The 16173-nt window shown below is 38.8% G+C and overlaps 1 protein-coding gene across 2 annotated transcripts in view; it reads right to left on the reverse strand.

Annotated features, from left to right (window-relative positions):
* Positions 1-16173, reverse strand: part of LOC131039801 (GDSL esterase/lipase At5g45910) — a 106028-nt gene that overhangs the window by 88761 nt on the left and 1094 nt on the right. Inside the window, exons 3-4 of one of the 2 annotated variants that reach the window (XM_057972637.2) lie at positions 15902-16152; positions 14157-15659 (exon numbers count right to left, since the gene is read on the reverse strand). In XM_057972637.2, coding sequence (XP_057828620.2) covers positions 14796-15659; positions 15902-16152 — 1115 coding nt within the window. In that variant the 3' untranslated portion in view covers positions 14157-14795. Of the gene's footprint in view, positions 1-14156; positions 15660-15901; positions 16153-16173 lie in introns of those variants that run through there. The other variant, XM_057972639.2, reaches the window with a different exon arrangement.

Here is a 16173-nt window from a genome sequence, read left to right on the forward strand (position 1 = left end):
AAAGGGAAAGGCTTGGACTGAATTTTACTCTTTGGGGCAGCCAACTCCATACTTCTAGATTTTTTAATAGCGTCTGCCAGGGTGGGCGGATCAAAGCTTTGACCCATCCTCTCAAAGGTTCTTCAAGTCCTTCAGTGAAAAGGACAACCAACAGCTTCTCTGAGATGCTACTCACCATGACTGACAAGTTTTGGAATTCAGTCACATAAGTGTCCAATGAACCTTGTTGCCTAAGTTGTGCAAGTTCTCTAAACTTCACCTCTGGATCCCTAGTGTCGAATCTCTCAATCAGCTTGTTGGTAAAATCAGCATAGGTGGTGATTAAGTTATGACCAAGGGTGACCAACCCATGGTACCACCATTCGTGGGCCACTCCATCCAAGTGCAAGGTAGCAAACTTGATGGCATCCTCCTCCGGCATAGGCCTCAAGGACAAGTAATTGTCCAACTTTTGTACCCATGCTCTAGTTGTACTCTTAGCACTTCCATCAAAGTGTGCTAAGGTCACTCTTCCAACAACTTGTTGATAATCTCTTAGGGCAGCAGACTTATAGTCATTCATCCTTCCTCTCTTCATTTTTTGATTCATAAACTGATCCAGAGTTAGGATATCTCAGATCTCGCTAGGAAGAGAAGCATACTCCATGTAGTTGTTCCTTATTTCATCAGCTGTGGGTATCTCTGTTTCACTTGTTGTACTTCTCTTGGCAGAAATACAAGTTGTATAGGCCTTGGGGTTGAACCTCCATTGTTTACTCTCGTTGTTACTCCCATTTCCATTGCCTACAGGAGCGTTAGAACTACTGGCTTCCGGTCCATTATTGGGCTGATTAGGGACCCCAACAACGTTCTGGTTGAGCTTGGCCAGCAATAGAGACATCATGTCCATCATGGCATTGAATTGTCTCTCTGCCTTCTTAGTGGGTGCCTCATTTGGTTTTGTAGTGTTATCTGCCATTGAATCCACTGAATCTGAGGTATCTAGATCCTTCCCTCTGTTTCTCAATACTTCTAAAAATGTGTCCTTTTCGTGCACTATAGGAATCTGAAACTGATGTCTCTTCTGCTCTCTGTTGTAGTATCTGACGTCTCTGTCACTCATGGAAACTTCTGAACCCACTGACTCTCACAAGCTAGCAGGAAAACCAGCTCTGATACCACTGTAATATCCCAGTAATTTTTTTTTTGGTTTTTTAAGGCCAACAATAACATCAACAAGAATTAACCCGTTAAGGTTAGAAATCATAAACTAAAACCATACTGGAAAGTAACCCTTCCACTTTCTGATCACCAAGTGCCCAATGTGGGAAGGTGAGAGCATACGGTGCTGAGGGGATCATTAGCATAAGAAAACTGAAACATAACGCAATGCTTGGGCGGCAAGCCAGCCCCTTCCGCTTATCCAACAGGAGAACAAGGAAACTTGGCGGTAAACCAGCCAAGTGAAATACATAAAATAAGAATCACTCAACCGCAATATTTCAGCGGGAGGACTGCAATTACATAATAACCTCAACTCGACCACTTATGCAGCGGGAGGACCATTACACAAGCTATCACTCAACCACTTATTCAGTGGGAGGACTGAAAATTACAAAGTTGCTGAATATTAGGCAGCAAGCCAGCCTCTTCCACTTATTCAGTGGGATGAGAGTTACAAAAATAGAACTGGTTAGTTACTACTACCTAACCTTACAATAATAGAGATGAGAGAAGGAGAGTAATGCAGATTTCCACAATAAGAACATAAATTACTGTTACAACCAATCTGCAGGCTGAAATTACAAATCAGCAGCCTATGGAAATGCCAAAATGCTTATAACTCCCTCATTATACATCCGAATCAATTCAAACCAGTCCCAAACCCACAATATATCACTCACAACAGCAACCAATCAAAACTACAACTCAAACAACCCCTTCTTTATTTTGCACGCATCCCAATGCAAAAACAAAAACCCACACCATACCTAGGAATTTCGATTTTGCATAATAAATTCAAAACTCAATCAAACAAGTTGTAAACTCACAAAGTTTATCGCCAATGCTAGGAAGAAAGAAGGAGATGATACCCATAATCGTCCGTCGCTTCAGCAGAGAGATATGAATGAAAAGGTACTTCAGCCATAGACAAACCAGCAAGTCTCCAGAATCACTCCAACACCAAAAATGTCTATGGCAAGCTCTAAAAATGTAGAAGAATACAACGCACAGCTAGGTACTGTATTTCAAGTACAAAACCGGGAAGCACTAGGGAGACGCACTCCGAAGCCTTAGGTTCTGTCGCCAAACCGGCAGCATAACATTACATTGCAAATGGGGACCCCTACTTTTTTGCTTTCTAGGGTTTGTTTTCTAGATCTTTTAGGGTTTTGTCTGTTAGCCTTTGCATGATGAGTGCTATCAGGGGGATCATTGGATAGCAGGCTTTGCTTAAGTCAGGGTGAGTCCACGATGCTCTAGAATTAGGGTTTCTTTGAAAGTCTCCCTTAAGCTTAGTTTTTGCTCTTGTTGCTTATGGTGTCAGGAGGTCATTGAATCTTGATTGGGGAATTTTGTCTTTTGAGGGTCTGAGTTGGGCAAATTTGGCTAGGACATGGAAGGAAATGGATCAAGGATCTAGCCTAGGGCAAAGTCAAGTGGAAAAGGAGGTGAATTAGGCCTAAAAGAGGAATTTCGCTCCTGACCCTTCCAAAGGGTCCAGAGCGAATTTCTCCACAGGACACTCCACCTTAACCCAGGCTCTGAGCTAACCTTTTCCTAGGTTTGAATGAAGGTAAAAACACTTGTGTAAATGAAGAAAGGTGAAAATGAAGCCAGGACTTGAGCTCAAAGAGGAATTCCGCTCCTGACCCTTCCAAAGGGTCCACAACGAAATTCATGTAAAACCCTATTTTCTACAAAAACTGGAGCTATATGTCGACCTGAAGGATAAATTTGCATGATCATGATGGAAGGAAGCCTAACAAAGTGTGTTCAAGGTGTGAAAAGGAGGAAGCAAGTGAAAGATTAACTCAAAATGAGAATTTCGCCCCTGACCCTTCCAAAGGGTCCAGAGCGAAATTCTTGAAGGACACCTTTTTTTCCTTGGGGATGGTCGAATTCTTGGTTTTTATGGTATAGATAGGTATGGGGTGACATATCCTTGCCTTTTGAGGTGGATTGGAATTGAAAGAATGGAGAAATGTGCTCAAAATTAGAATTTCGCTCCTGACCCTTCCAAAGGGTCCAGAGCGAAATTCATATTTCCTCTATTTTGCTCCTTAGCTTGACCAAGTTTGGAACTTCTAAGGCATGGTTTGGTAGGTTTTGATGCATGTTTGCCTTAGAAACGAGGTTTTTGGACTTTGAGATGATGAAAGCTAGCCTGGGAGGAGAATTTCGCTCTTGACCCTTCCAAAGGGTCCAGAGCGAAATCCTCCATTTTGCCTTCCTTTGGCCTTAAAAACCTAGTTTGACCTTGCCTAAACCCAGTTGGATGATGGATTGTTTGGATTGCGATGGAAGGAAGTTGAATTGATCAAGTTTGGAGGAGAATGAAGTGAACCTAGGTGAGAAACTAGCCAAGGATAGGGATTTCGCTCCTGACCTCTCCAAAGGGTCCAGAGCGAAAATCCCCTTAAACCTCAATTTCTCACTTATCAAGGCCAAGTTCATAGTTCCTAAGGCATGTATGGAAGCGTTTTGACATGTTCTAGTCTTAGGGAGTAACTTGAGGTGGAGGATATGAAGGATTTGGCTTGAAAATTGAATTTCGCTCCTGACCCTTCCAAAGGGTCCAGAGCGAAATTCTTGAAAACACTCCTTTTCCCTTTTGCCAAACTCAGGACCAAGATGGAGATGCAAGAAAAATAGTCTATGTTGGACTCCCAAAGAGGATTGAAGTTGGAAGAATCAAGAATCAAGCTCAAAACATGATTTTCGCTCCTAACCCTTCCAAAGGGTCCAGAGCGAAAAATCCTTATAGCTCTTATTTTCTTCCTTGTTTTGGCTAGGCGTTGGCATGATAGAGGATGAATTGGTATGTTCTTGCCTTGAGAGGGAGTTGGATGCTTTGGAAGATCAAGATTTTAGCCTAAAAGGTCAATTTCGCTCCTAACCCTTCCAAAGGGTCCAGAGCGAAATTCATTATAAACCTCATTTGCTACCTTGTTTGGGCTTCAAACCTTGTTCCTTAGGTGGGAAATGATCTATGTTTGCCTCCCAGAGAAGATTGAAGTTGGAAAAATGAACAATCAAGCCTAAATCAAGATTTTTGCTCCCGACCCTTCCAAAGGGTCCAGAGCGAAAATCCATCTAGAACTCATTTCCTTCTTTGTTTGACCAAATTTTGATATCCAAGGCATGTTGAAAGGAAGAATGGACATGTTGTTGCCTTTGGGAATGTTTGAAAGCAATGAAAGGTAGAGATTTTGTCCTAGAAATGGAAATTCGCTCCTGACCCTTCCAAAGGGTCCAGGGCAAAATTTCACTAAAACCACCTTTTTTCCCAATTTTATGCCAAGGCAATTGCAGACTAAAGTGAATTGCCAAGAGTCATCAAATATGAATAAATGAGCTCAAAAAGAGAATTTCGCTCCTGACCCTTCCAAAGGGTCCAAAGCGAAAAAACCTAAAACCCATCCTTTTCTCCAAATTTTGAGTGAAGTCAGGCCTAGACTAGGGTGAGAGAAGCCATTTGGAATGCCTTGGAAAGATTTTTGATCATTAAAAATGCAAATTTTGAGCTAAAAAGAGAATTTCGCTCCTGACCCTTCCAAAGGGTCCAGAGCGAAATTCTTCAATCTACCTATTTCCTCCTTGTGCCAAGTCAGGACTTTGAGTCCTAAGGCGTGGTTGAGGTTGAAATGTTGTTACTTTGCCCTACAAGATGAATTGAAGTGAGGGAAATGGAGAATTGAGACCTAAAACTTGAATTTCGCTCCTGACCCTTCCAAAGGGTCCAGGGCGAAATTCACAAAATGTCATTTTTTCCTTCAAGTTTGAGCTAAGCCAAGATAGTGGTCAAGGAGGATTGGACTTGGAGATTGCCACAATCATGTGTTTGAGTTGATTTTGAGTCCAAGAGGTAAGGATTTAGAGCTAAAGAGTGAATTTTGCTCCTGACCCTTCCAAAGGGTCCAGAGCGAAATTCCCAATTTCACCTAAATTGCTCATGATGAAGATCAGGAGATGGATTCCCAGACCTTGGTGGAGAGAAGACTAGTGTATGCTTGCCTTGGAGGGCATTTTGGAGTAGAGCCATGATAGATTTTGTCCTAAAATGTAAATTTCGCTCCTGACCCTTCCAAAGGGTCCAGAGCGAAATTCTTAAAACCTCTCTTTTGCCCCAAATTTACATCAAGCTTGGTGTTGGTTGAGAAGGAGGGCATCCTTGGGCATGTATCTAAGCAAGTACGGACGCAAAGTGAGAAGAATTTGAGCCAAGAATGCAAAATTCGCTCCTGACCCTTCCAAAGGGTCCAGGGCGAAATTCTTATAGGGCTTGTCCCTGGGGAGAATCTTGAGCAAGCTTCATTTTAATATCTTTTTGTTGATGATTTAAGGTGGAAAATGCTATGTTAAAATGAATTTTATTATGTGTCCTTAATCATCTTTTGGTTTGTTTTGCAGATGAAAGAAGACCAGGCCAGGACAAGGACGACCTCTTCCAGTCCAGCACCATCAAGGACATTCCATAGACAGAAGGGAAGACTCAAGGTGTTCAAGGAATTGCTAGCTACCTCCAGAACCTTCACTTTGCCACACTAAGGAACCACAAGATGACAATGAAGGGCGTTGCCAACATTTCAAGGAAAGGTACACCACCCATCCATCACGTCAAAGACAGAGGAGAATCAAATAAGGTCAATGCAGGGGTCCATTGAAGAAGCAGATAGTTTCGGAAGAGTTAATTAAAGTTAGCTTCTCAGCCTCATCAAATTGAACATCAACCAAGTTACAAGTGTCAGACAAGGTGGCATCCCAGTCATCATTCCTCCAGTCGGATTGGTCCACCTCAGCATGTCCAGTTTCAATGTACCTAATTTACCGGAGGCAACACAAACTTCGAGGCACCTACCCCTGCTTCCTATTGGTCCTCACTCCTGGAATGTAATTTTCTAATTGGCTAAGGAAGTTTGTTGTAACAAACCCTAATTAGGGTTTCTATCTCGTAATCCTAGCCATTGATTCTAAATCAATCAGAGCTGTCTGTTTGTAAAGGGTTCTCTATATAAAGTCGTGGCTCCTCATTTGTAAAGGATAATAGCTAGCTAATAGTTAATAGTGGGTGAATAGTTAGAAATAGTGAATAGTCAGTTGATAGAATAGCAATTAGAGTAGATTAGGAGGACAAGGCAAGAAATTGTTGCCATTGATTGTAAATAAACTCCATTTTCATTGAAGTTATGGTGAAGTGTGTTGTTTCTTTGCAATATGCATGGTCTCTTGCTGAATCTTCATTTTAGATGATAGATAATTAAATTGAATGAAAGAAGTTATTGAATGCACTCGTATGGAATCCACCTAGTCCAAACCACTAGCCTCTTGCTGACTGTAAGAGCGCCTTGCGTGGTCAAATGGCATAGAACGAGCTTAATCCCGAGTCATAACACCTCTGTTGTTCACGCATTATCTTGAATGGTGATCAGTATCTAATGGTGTACGATTTGGACATATTTGAAACATCCCTTAGAAGATCGCACTGAGTTGGTGTTGAATTGTTCAACCTGATGGTGAGACCCAGCCCAGTAGGACTCCACCTAGTCATTCATCCATCTTCTCGCATTCTAGGTCTTAGAGTAGACTTCCTGAACCCTATGTCTTTTGCCATTTCTTTATCTTCCAATTAGTAAATAGGACTTGTGATTCCAATAAATTAAATGCTCAGGCAGTCAAATGTAAGTCCCCTCGTGATTCCAGCAAAATCACATCGTACCGCAAAGAGCTTATCCACACATAGAGACCCTACATACAAGAACCTTGGAGTTGACTCGATTGACCCTTCGACGAAATCTTCAGCAGTCAGGAAACTTTGTTCAAGAGAGGATAAGGTACCTTTGGGTATTTTATTCTGTGTTTGGTCGTGTACAAAAAACACATCAACAGAGCCCAAGTCTCATATTTATAACTTCACACCCTCAAATACAAATGCAAATGCAAATTCACTTCTCTCATTTGCCTTTCATTCCACTCTACTGGACCCCAAGAGTGGCACCATATCCTCAACACAACCCTCACGCCAAAAAGGCATGGGCCCACGAACTTCACTAGGCACATTAGAGATAAGTAATAAAATAATATCTCCTCCAATAATTTCGACATCTCTTTATTTAACATGAAATTTGCCAAATAATTAGGAAAAAATAGACATTAATCCCAAATTCAATAATCAGCAACCAATAATCAGATTAATTAAATATTAGACCTTAGGATAAGGAAATAATATTTAATCGTGTCACATAAGACTCCCGTACTAATTATTATCACAACCAGGATGAAACTGAGCCAGGAAGACCATTGTACTACTGCAGAATCAAGACCCTGTCCACTGCCAAAAATAGAATTATGCCACACTATCACTCACTAAAAATAGTAAGTCAAGAACTAATGCTCCGAAAAGCATGATCTTCGCGCTCAGAGACAGAGCATGGAGAGCTCAGTAGGACAATATCACCAGAATAGCCATTCCTTGACTTACTAAAAATGGTAAGTCCTTGTTTCATCAATGCTGGACCCCTCATTCTTCATTCCACCTAGCCTACGGGTCTCAGGGATAAGGCTAATGGACCACTGGAAGGTCATCAATGAGAAGGGGACATTACAGTATGCTAGGGTTTAAAACTTTCATTGGTAACAAGGAAAATGAAAATATAAATAGAAGTTGCAAACAAACATTATAAAATATGATTTCCATTCATTCATATTAAACATTGACTTGCAATCTTTTGTGCTCATTTTCATCATATAAATAGAAGTTGCAAACAAACATTGACTTGCAAGCTTTTGTGCTCATTTTCATCCTTTGATTCATTCAATTAAAGCCAAGTACAAGAACTCAGTATTATAAACAAAGACAATTTGGACATGACAGCATGCGATTTTATAGGAAATTTGCCCCAGTGCTAATTTAGGGCGTTAGCCATGAAAAGCAATTACAACTTACGACTTTTTATTATTCAGTAATCACTTACATTTGCTCACTCACAACTGATTCCACACAACAGATTCAAAAAAAATTACATTTGTACTTGCTAACTAATTTGCACAAATCATAGGAATGACCTCTTTGGTGCCAGCAAATATTAAGACATAGGCAACAGAGTTTATTATACTTATTTGTTCAACAACAATCATTCTATGCTGGCCATCTAATGAATTTATTCAATAATACAGAGAAAGGACATAGAGCACATTAAAGTATATAGATAACACGATGTATATTAAAGTTTCCTAGTGTAGAATATTATTTTAAATTTTCTATTACTCAAACTCTTGTATAAATTTCATATTAGATAATTCAAATGGAGAGAATACCACTCTAATTATCACTCCACCTGCAAGGATACCACTCCCACTAATTCTGCTTCCCCTATAGGGATGCCATGCTCCACATATTCCTTTGCCTACAATTGCTTCAACTACCCTTCACCTTTAGAAAACCACACTCTTATCATTTGCTTTGTTTTTAGTGCCACCCACTCCTTCACCTACGCACCATTTCAAGTTTCAACTGCTCCATCTCCTTTTCACCTACAAGGATACTGTTGCCGGGAATAATCATTATGTTATGTTGGTATATTATGTTTATGTTGTCGTCGGTAATAATGAGTTACGGCGGTCAGTTAGTTAGCCGACGGGTAGGTAGTTGGAGTCGCGACGGTTGTGTCGCACCCCTTCGGCTGTCATATATTGTACCACCTCCGGGTGTTGGAGGACATGTAATGTTGACGACAGATTATAACATGAACATCTTTTGACATTAATGGAAAGCTTATTCTGGTACTTCCTTTGTGATTGCAATGTGCATTGCTGTTCGGTTTCTGTATTCTTCCTGTTTACCCAATGAGGTAAACAGATACCACACTCCACCTACGTCATTTTCAACTATACTCCCTCTACACACCACTTCACCTACAAGGATACCACTCTCAACACCCACACCACCTATGAGACACCAAATTATTATGCGGCATGCCCACCAACACTTGGATGTCATTTGGGGAGTTTTAACCAGGTCTACAACATGATACCCTTCGGGCTTTGCAATTTGACACGATCCCTTTGATTTCCTTTTGTTGTGAGGTCAATTACACAAAGACAAAGACTTGCCAAAAAGCATATTAAGGAGAATAGGTAATAATTCTATTTTTTTCTCCTGCAATTACTACTTTATGTCAATCATCTAATGAATTCATTTAATTACAAAGAGAAATGCCAAAAACACATGAAGGCATATAGGCAATATAATGTATACTAATATTATTTTTAATAATAAACCCCTTATATGAGCCAAAGAACAAATTCAATATATGAGGGATATGTTGAATTGTGTTGATAGAAAAGTACATGTGCACTAACTTGAATTCGTCTAATAGAGTTATTTACATAGGATCTACTGGATTTGTCCAGTAACAAAGTGTCTATGAGCATTTGATAGATGCAATGCTCCTTGAGGATGCATCCCCCACCCGTTTTGCCCCCATCCCCTATAGGAGGCATTTCAAGGACGCGAGGGTGCCTAGGAAATGCCCCCCTCATCCCCTTTAAAAAAGAATTGTGAAACATTTCCAAAACATTCCAATTGGACAAGGGACAGTCAATTGTCCCCTACGGCCCAACATTGTCTTAAATCAATTTAAAAAGAAAATACAGTTTTGAATAAAAAAGGGATGGATAGGCCCAAATGGACCTCACCACACCTTTAAACAACATCTAAACCTAATTCAACCCTTGAGACAACCAAAAAGAAAAAAACCATCTCATTTTAACATTTGCAGACTTGCATAGAAAAGCAGCAAGAGAAGAGCAACAATGAAAATGGAAAGAAGGCAACTAAATCAACTACATTTAAAGTAAGTTCTTCAGCTTACGTTTGTTTTTTCAATTTGTTTTGCAATTTTTTAAGTTTATCTCAATTTTTTTAAATCATAGGGAGGGCATTTTAATATTCTTTTTTCTTTTATTTGAGCTTGCAGCACTCTTTTAAATTCTTAACCAAAAAAAACCATGAGCAGCAATGAGAGTAGTGATAGTGAAGAGGTTAAAGTTCAAATGCAAGAAAGAAGTAGAGCTAGAACTCATTAAAGTATGGTTGCCACTAGGAAATATTTAAAGGAGTGGGAGTGTATTAGGGCCAGCAAGTACAAACCCATATAAATGTCCTTCCAAACTCCTTAAAACCTATGCAAAAGGCCCATTTTACTCCAATAAACCCATCTTACAATTACACAAATAAACAAAGACAAAAAAAAATCAGGGTGGAGTGGAGTAAAGTGTGGTTATGCCATTTGTACAAAAAAACCTATAAAGGAAGCTACACTAGAGTTTTATGTCATCTTTTGTGGATATGCGGTCAAAGGGTGAAAGGTGTGAAACTATAACTCCAATTGAGAAGGCTGGGACAACTAGATAGCATATGGAGGCAAGAAAGACAAAAATTCTGTTGCAGTGTTTGCAATCTAGTGTCATTGCCTACAAAATCTATGGATGTTGGAATTCATGAGGGAGAGGTCTACTTCTACCAAGGGAAAGAAGAGAACTACTAGTGTTGCAAATATGTAACAATCACAAGATGTGGTTAAGTCTTCTATTGCTAGGCTTTTTTATGCTCATGTCATATCATTTCATGTGGCACGTGCACCTTATTTTAAACAGATGTTCAAAGATGTGATAGTTGTTGATCCCTCATTTGTTCTACTTGGAGAACGTAAGCTACGCACCACCCCCTTGATAGAGAATATTCCAAGATGAGTGTGTTGATGGAAGAGATGAGACAAACTTGCATAAGGGACGGATGCTCAATCACCATAGATGGCTGGACTGATATCGAACATCAGCCACTCATCAGTATTATTGTCACAAGTTCAACTGGATCTTATTTTCTTAGACCTATTGATTGTTCAAAGAAGAGGAAGGATGCAAACTTCCAATTTCAGCCCATGTGCTTGAGTTAGTTAGGTTGAAAATGGAAGGTGCTTACAAGCACATATTTTAGACCCCATATTGTGTTCATACATTAAACAATACCTTGAAGGACATTGTCATGTTGCTTCTTGTTAAAAATTGGTTTTTGGTCAATATTAACCGAATTTATTCTTCTATGGGTTAATTGGAAAAGATTAAGGGGAATTATTAATTTAATATTTATGAATGTCCAAATATTTTAAATATCAGAAGGGCATTCAAATATTAAATTAATATTTGGAAACACTTAGTGAGGAGCTGGATTTTGTGCCATAATGGGAAGTTCGAAATATCTCTAAATATGACTTTCCCACCAAGAGTGGAGTGGGAAATTCAAATATTTCTAATTAATGATTTTTGCACCAAGAGCAAATTCGGAAAGCAAGAGTGGAGTGGGAAATTCAAATATTTATGATTAATGATTTTCCCACCAAATTGGCAAAAGACGAGATAAACACAATGCATATTTGGGAAAATTGATCTTTATGCTATTTCTACTTCTCAATTTCTCATTGTATGAACTTCATGTTCTACAAAATTCTTCAGTGGACGGAAACCCATTGAAGATTGGAAGCTTGTGGACGGAAACCCATAAGTTTCAAGTGGATAGTGGAAAAAAAACCCATTGTTCACATAGAGCAACTTCATCCAAAGGTTGCATTGGAGCTTCATTTAAAGGTTGCATTGGAGCTTCACGATTTCAGCAATTTTCCATTGTTTGTATTTAGGGCTCTATTGATGTTGTTGCAGTGATTCTAGATATCTCTTGAGCGGTTTGTTGCTGTTTTTAATTTCGTATCAGATCATATGTATGTTTTTTCATTTGGAAATCAAGCAGTATCAGTTTGTGGTGTTTACAGTGACATTAATGGTATTTAGTTGTAATAGTTTTTATGGGTTTTGCTTATAAATTGGAGTTTGAAGATATTTAAATTGCTGCTATTGTAAATTAGGTTTCTGACCTGACAATATGCTTTTGGATATCATAAAATACACGTCAGTGGTGTTTTATGAAGTTGCATTCAATTTAATGTCCTTTTATGCAAGCCTTGCAAGCTAGTTTTAGTGTTTTCCGTGAAATTTGGTATAATATTTGTTAATCTATTTTCCAAATTTGAAAGTAATATTAAATTTTGGGTTGACAACGTTACAAACAGTGGAAAGATAGATTAGATCACAATAGTGGTGTTATAGGCTAGAGATGTGCAGATGTTCATCTGCAACCACCACACTTCACTTGCTTTGTTTAAGACTTTTTCGAGGAAAGAATTCCACAAGCTCATGTATGTCAGCTACTTTATTTTGTTAGATAAAATGCTTGAGGTCCAAGAGGCTTTACAATAAATGGTTGTCAATTCAAAGTGGGTAGATGATTGAAGGCAAGCACACCTAAAGGAAGAAGTGAGAAACAAAAAATCCTTGATGATGATTGGTGGTCCACAATGAGATAAGAAATATGCTGGTTTAATTATTAAATTTTTAAATTGATTTTATTACTGTTTCTAACTCGTAAAAAAATTTCATTCTTTTTTGAGATTTTAATTTTTGTAACTTGGTTGCACTCACAAATATGTTTGCTCCTCCATTGAGCATGTTGTGCCAATAACAAGATATGTTATATTGACTCTCCCAGCCTTAAAAATATTTATGAGACCTTTGTGGGTAGATGAAACAAGCAATTCATAGCAAGGATCCTATTTTGGGTATTTCATGAAGACATCTTAGGCCCATAGTAACGCAATAATGGAACACTATGAACATCCCACTTCATATGGCAACCTATGCTCTAACTCCCAAATGGTATGTTGCTAAGCCTAGAAGAGTGCCTCCATCTCATGATGAAGAGGTGAAAAAAGGGCTCATGAAGGCCCTTCAAAAAATGTATATAAAAGAGGAATATGCTTTGCTTTGCATACAGTGGTTTGCATTTGTCAATCTTTGTTGTCCAACCTTCAACAAACTAGAGGCGAGAACAAATAGAGCTATTTGCCACTCATCTTCTTTCACAGGCTGTTAGTTCCTTAGCTGCAAAAGGAATTGATCCAAATATAACTTCATCGAGACAATCAAAAGGAACAACCCTCACTCTAGATGATTGAAGAAGTTGGTAGCCGTACGTAGTGCCTTGTGGCTACAAGATCAACAAACCCTTCAATATAGCCAAAGTCCAACCCCACATTGGAACGTTAACCTCAAAGATGCTATACAGATTGATCAGGAGTAGACATGGGAGGGATTGGTAGGGGTTTCATTGCTTAAGCTGATAAAATTGCTTCTACAATCCTTTAGTGGGTATCTAACTAATGATATAGCCCACTTAAATGATATTACCTCTATTCCTCTCCCAAACTAGTCAAAATTTTAAAGCTCATTTGATAGACAATGCCACAAATTGTTTTCCAACTATTAAAAATGTTAAGACAAACAAAGGCGAGAGGCAGAAAGAATTAATACATGTGGCAACTAACCTACGACCCTATTACTTCAGAATTATCCCAAGATCGAATCAGGAGATCGTGTTAACAACTCACCAAAGTTTCTTACCAAATACATAAATCATATGAAATGAATTCATCATACTAATTCATTATAGACAGCAAGGCAAATACAAGAGATGCATAAAGATTATTCACTCATATAAATAGATGCATCATACAATATCCTCATCTTGTAAACCTAGATCATAGAGAGAATCTCTACCCATGAGGAGATATATCACGTATTAGAAGGTATATCTCTAAATTTCTATCTTAACTTAAAACACTTTTTTCAATGACTAGCTTATTGATTAATTGATGATCTACGAGAATCCCCTGCTTTGCTAAAAATGATTGAAACCCTTTCATGTAAGCAAGTATGACTTTCTTTAAAGCAAATTATTCAACTTTTAGGAGATACTGTGTTAAACAATTGCACAAATAAATTCAGTTATTCTAGAAACTCTAAGAATGGAAAGTAAGCCCACTGGATTTAACTAGTGAAGAAACTGCTTTGGCTTATAAAGATGTGCACAACTAATTTTTTGATTGACCCTAATCAATTTACTTCTCAATGTGTATAAAGCACAGAAGCAGTTGATTCAGGTTACAGTATCAAACTGTCGATAAGCTTTTACCATCTTTCTTCATTCATTTCCTAGATTATGGAATTAGTGTACATGCTCTCTATCAGTAAGTTCCAATATAATTATAACTTGAGTCTCTAGAGATATTGTTCTGTAAGCAAGAACAATGCAGTCCATGCTAACCTAAATATACTTTTCCTTCAGGTAATTTCAGGAAACCCAACTCAGAACCGTACACCAAGTTCGGTTCTGCCTTCATATCAATTAAATTTATAGAAGTGGGCACTTATGGTAACCATGTCACTAAACATACTACTCAGGTTTCTAAATTCAATTCTCTAAATATATCAACAGGATCATGTCACGATACTATATGACCCCCCACTCATATTGCTCATCTGTGCGAGAATCCAATTTGCCTCACCAATCAGATCAACCAGAGAAATGACTTCTTCTGGTAACTTGTACACAAACTTCGGCATCAGGATTCAATGCTGGAATTATGGAAGTTGTCATCAAAGGACCCTCATGTATGCTACTTCCAAGAAGATACAAAAACCCCTTGCTATAAAGCACTGTATCTAGACAAGGAGTTGCTGTCCCAAATAATCATCAAATCATCTTCTTCTCCGTTCACATCAGCTACACAAGTGATCATTTTTGGCAGCACCTTTGTGTCCTTGGCAATTGATTTGTGTCCATTTACAGAAGGTTCTTGGTGTAACAACTTTTTCTGTGGACACGGTACCTTATTACAGATTTGAGCTAATCGTGGGCTACGTCTACAGCCTGTTTTCCTCTCTGAAATGGCTTGTATACATTTTGAATTGACCAGTTTAGAACGATTGTCTACATTGCTAGTCTTCTCTTTCTTCGCTTGTATGACTCCTTGCTTTGCATTTTTCCCCTGTTCAGGTTCAGATGCTTTTCCTGACAAATTGGTGACAAGGTCTTCTTGCAAGAATTTCATGTTCTTAGAGTGATTTCTAGGTGCCGAATTGCTATCATTTGTTTTCTTCACTTGTTCAGCATCTTTTCCATCAGGTTCGAATGCTTTTACTGACATATCGATGGCAAGATATTCATTGGAGACTTTCATTTTCTTAGAGTGATTTGTGGGCAAAGTAATGCTATTCCCCGTAATTTTACCTAACATCCTCTTGTATGGAGTAATCTTCTTGACAATCCGGAAAATATGGACTCTAAGCTTGATTTTGTGTATACTATGATCTACGCGCTCAAAGATGCAAACATCTCCTTCCTCGAGATTGTTAGAAAATGAAAAAGGTCTCCACCCTTTGCTCAGGTTAGCCCTAGAACCATTCCACCGGTATCGCACTTGCCATTCCTTACTGTTAGCATCCACAAGAATCATATCAAAGTTTTCGCTCGGTAATTGGAGAGTACGTATACATTGTTTTGGCACACCCTGCACGCCCAAACCATCACAAACCACATTACAGTGACCTGTTAAACCCTAATCAAATATACAGAAACCCAAATCATCCCGCAAACTACATTGCACACACATGTTAAACCTCTCTATAACCCTCCTCCTGGGCTAATACAGAAGAAACTAAAGAATGTAGTGAGGGGAAAGTTGCTTGAATATCACCACACACGAAATCAATGTCCTTAGTACATAAACATAAAGATGGATAAGGATCTTACCATCCAGAACCCGTGGTATACATGAGATGGCATCATAAGTACTGAAGAAAACGGTTTATCTGATTTGAAAGATTTAGCCTCCTTAAGGGTCTTGTTCCTTTCTGCTTCAGTTACAGGACGTCTGCGAGAAATGTAATAAGTTCCAAGATAACTTCTATTTTCAGTCTCTATCTCTGCAGAGGATTTCTCTAGATTGCGCTTCTCTCCAGCAAGAGACGGGTGGCAATGCATAGGATTCTTGGGAGGGCAACCTACATTGAAACTGAAACTAT

Source organism: Cryptomeria japonica, chromosome 7 (genome assembly GCF_030272615.1).
Source record: "Cryptomeria japonica chromosome 7, Sugi_1.0, whole genome shotgun sequence".
In the NCBI taxonomy this organism is placed as follows: Eukaryota; Viridiplantae; Streptophyta; class Pinopsida; order Cupressales; family Cupressaceae; genus Cryptomeria; species Cryptomeria japonica.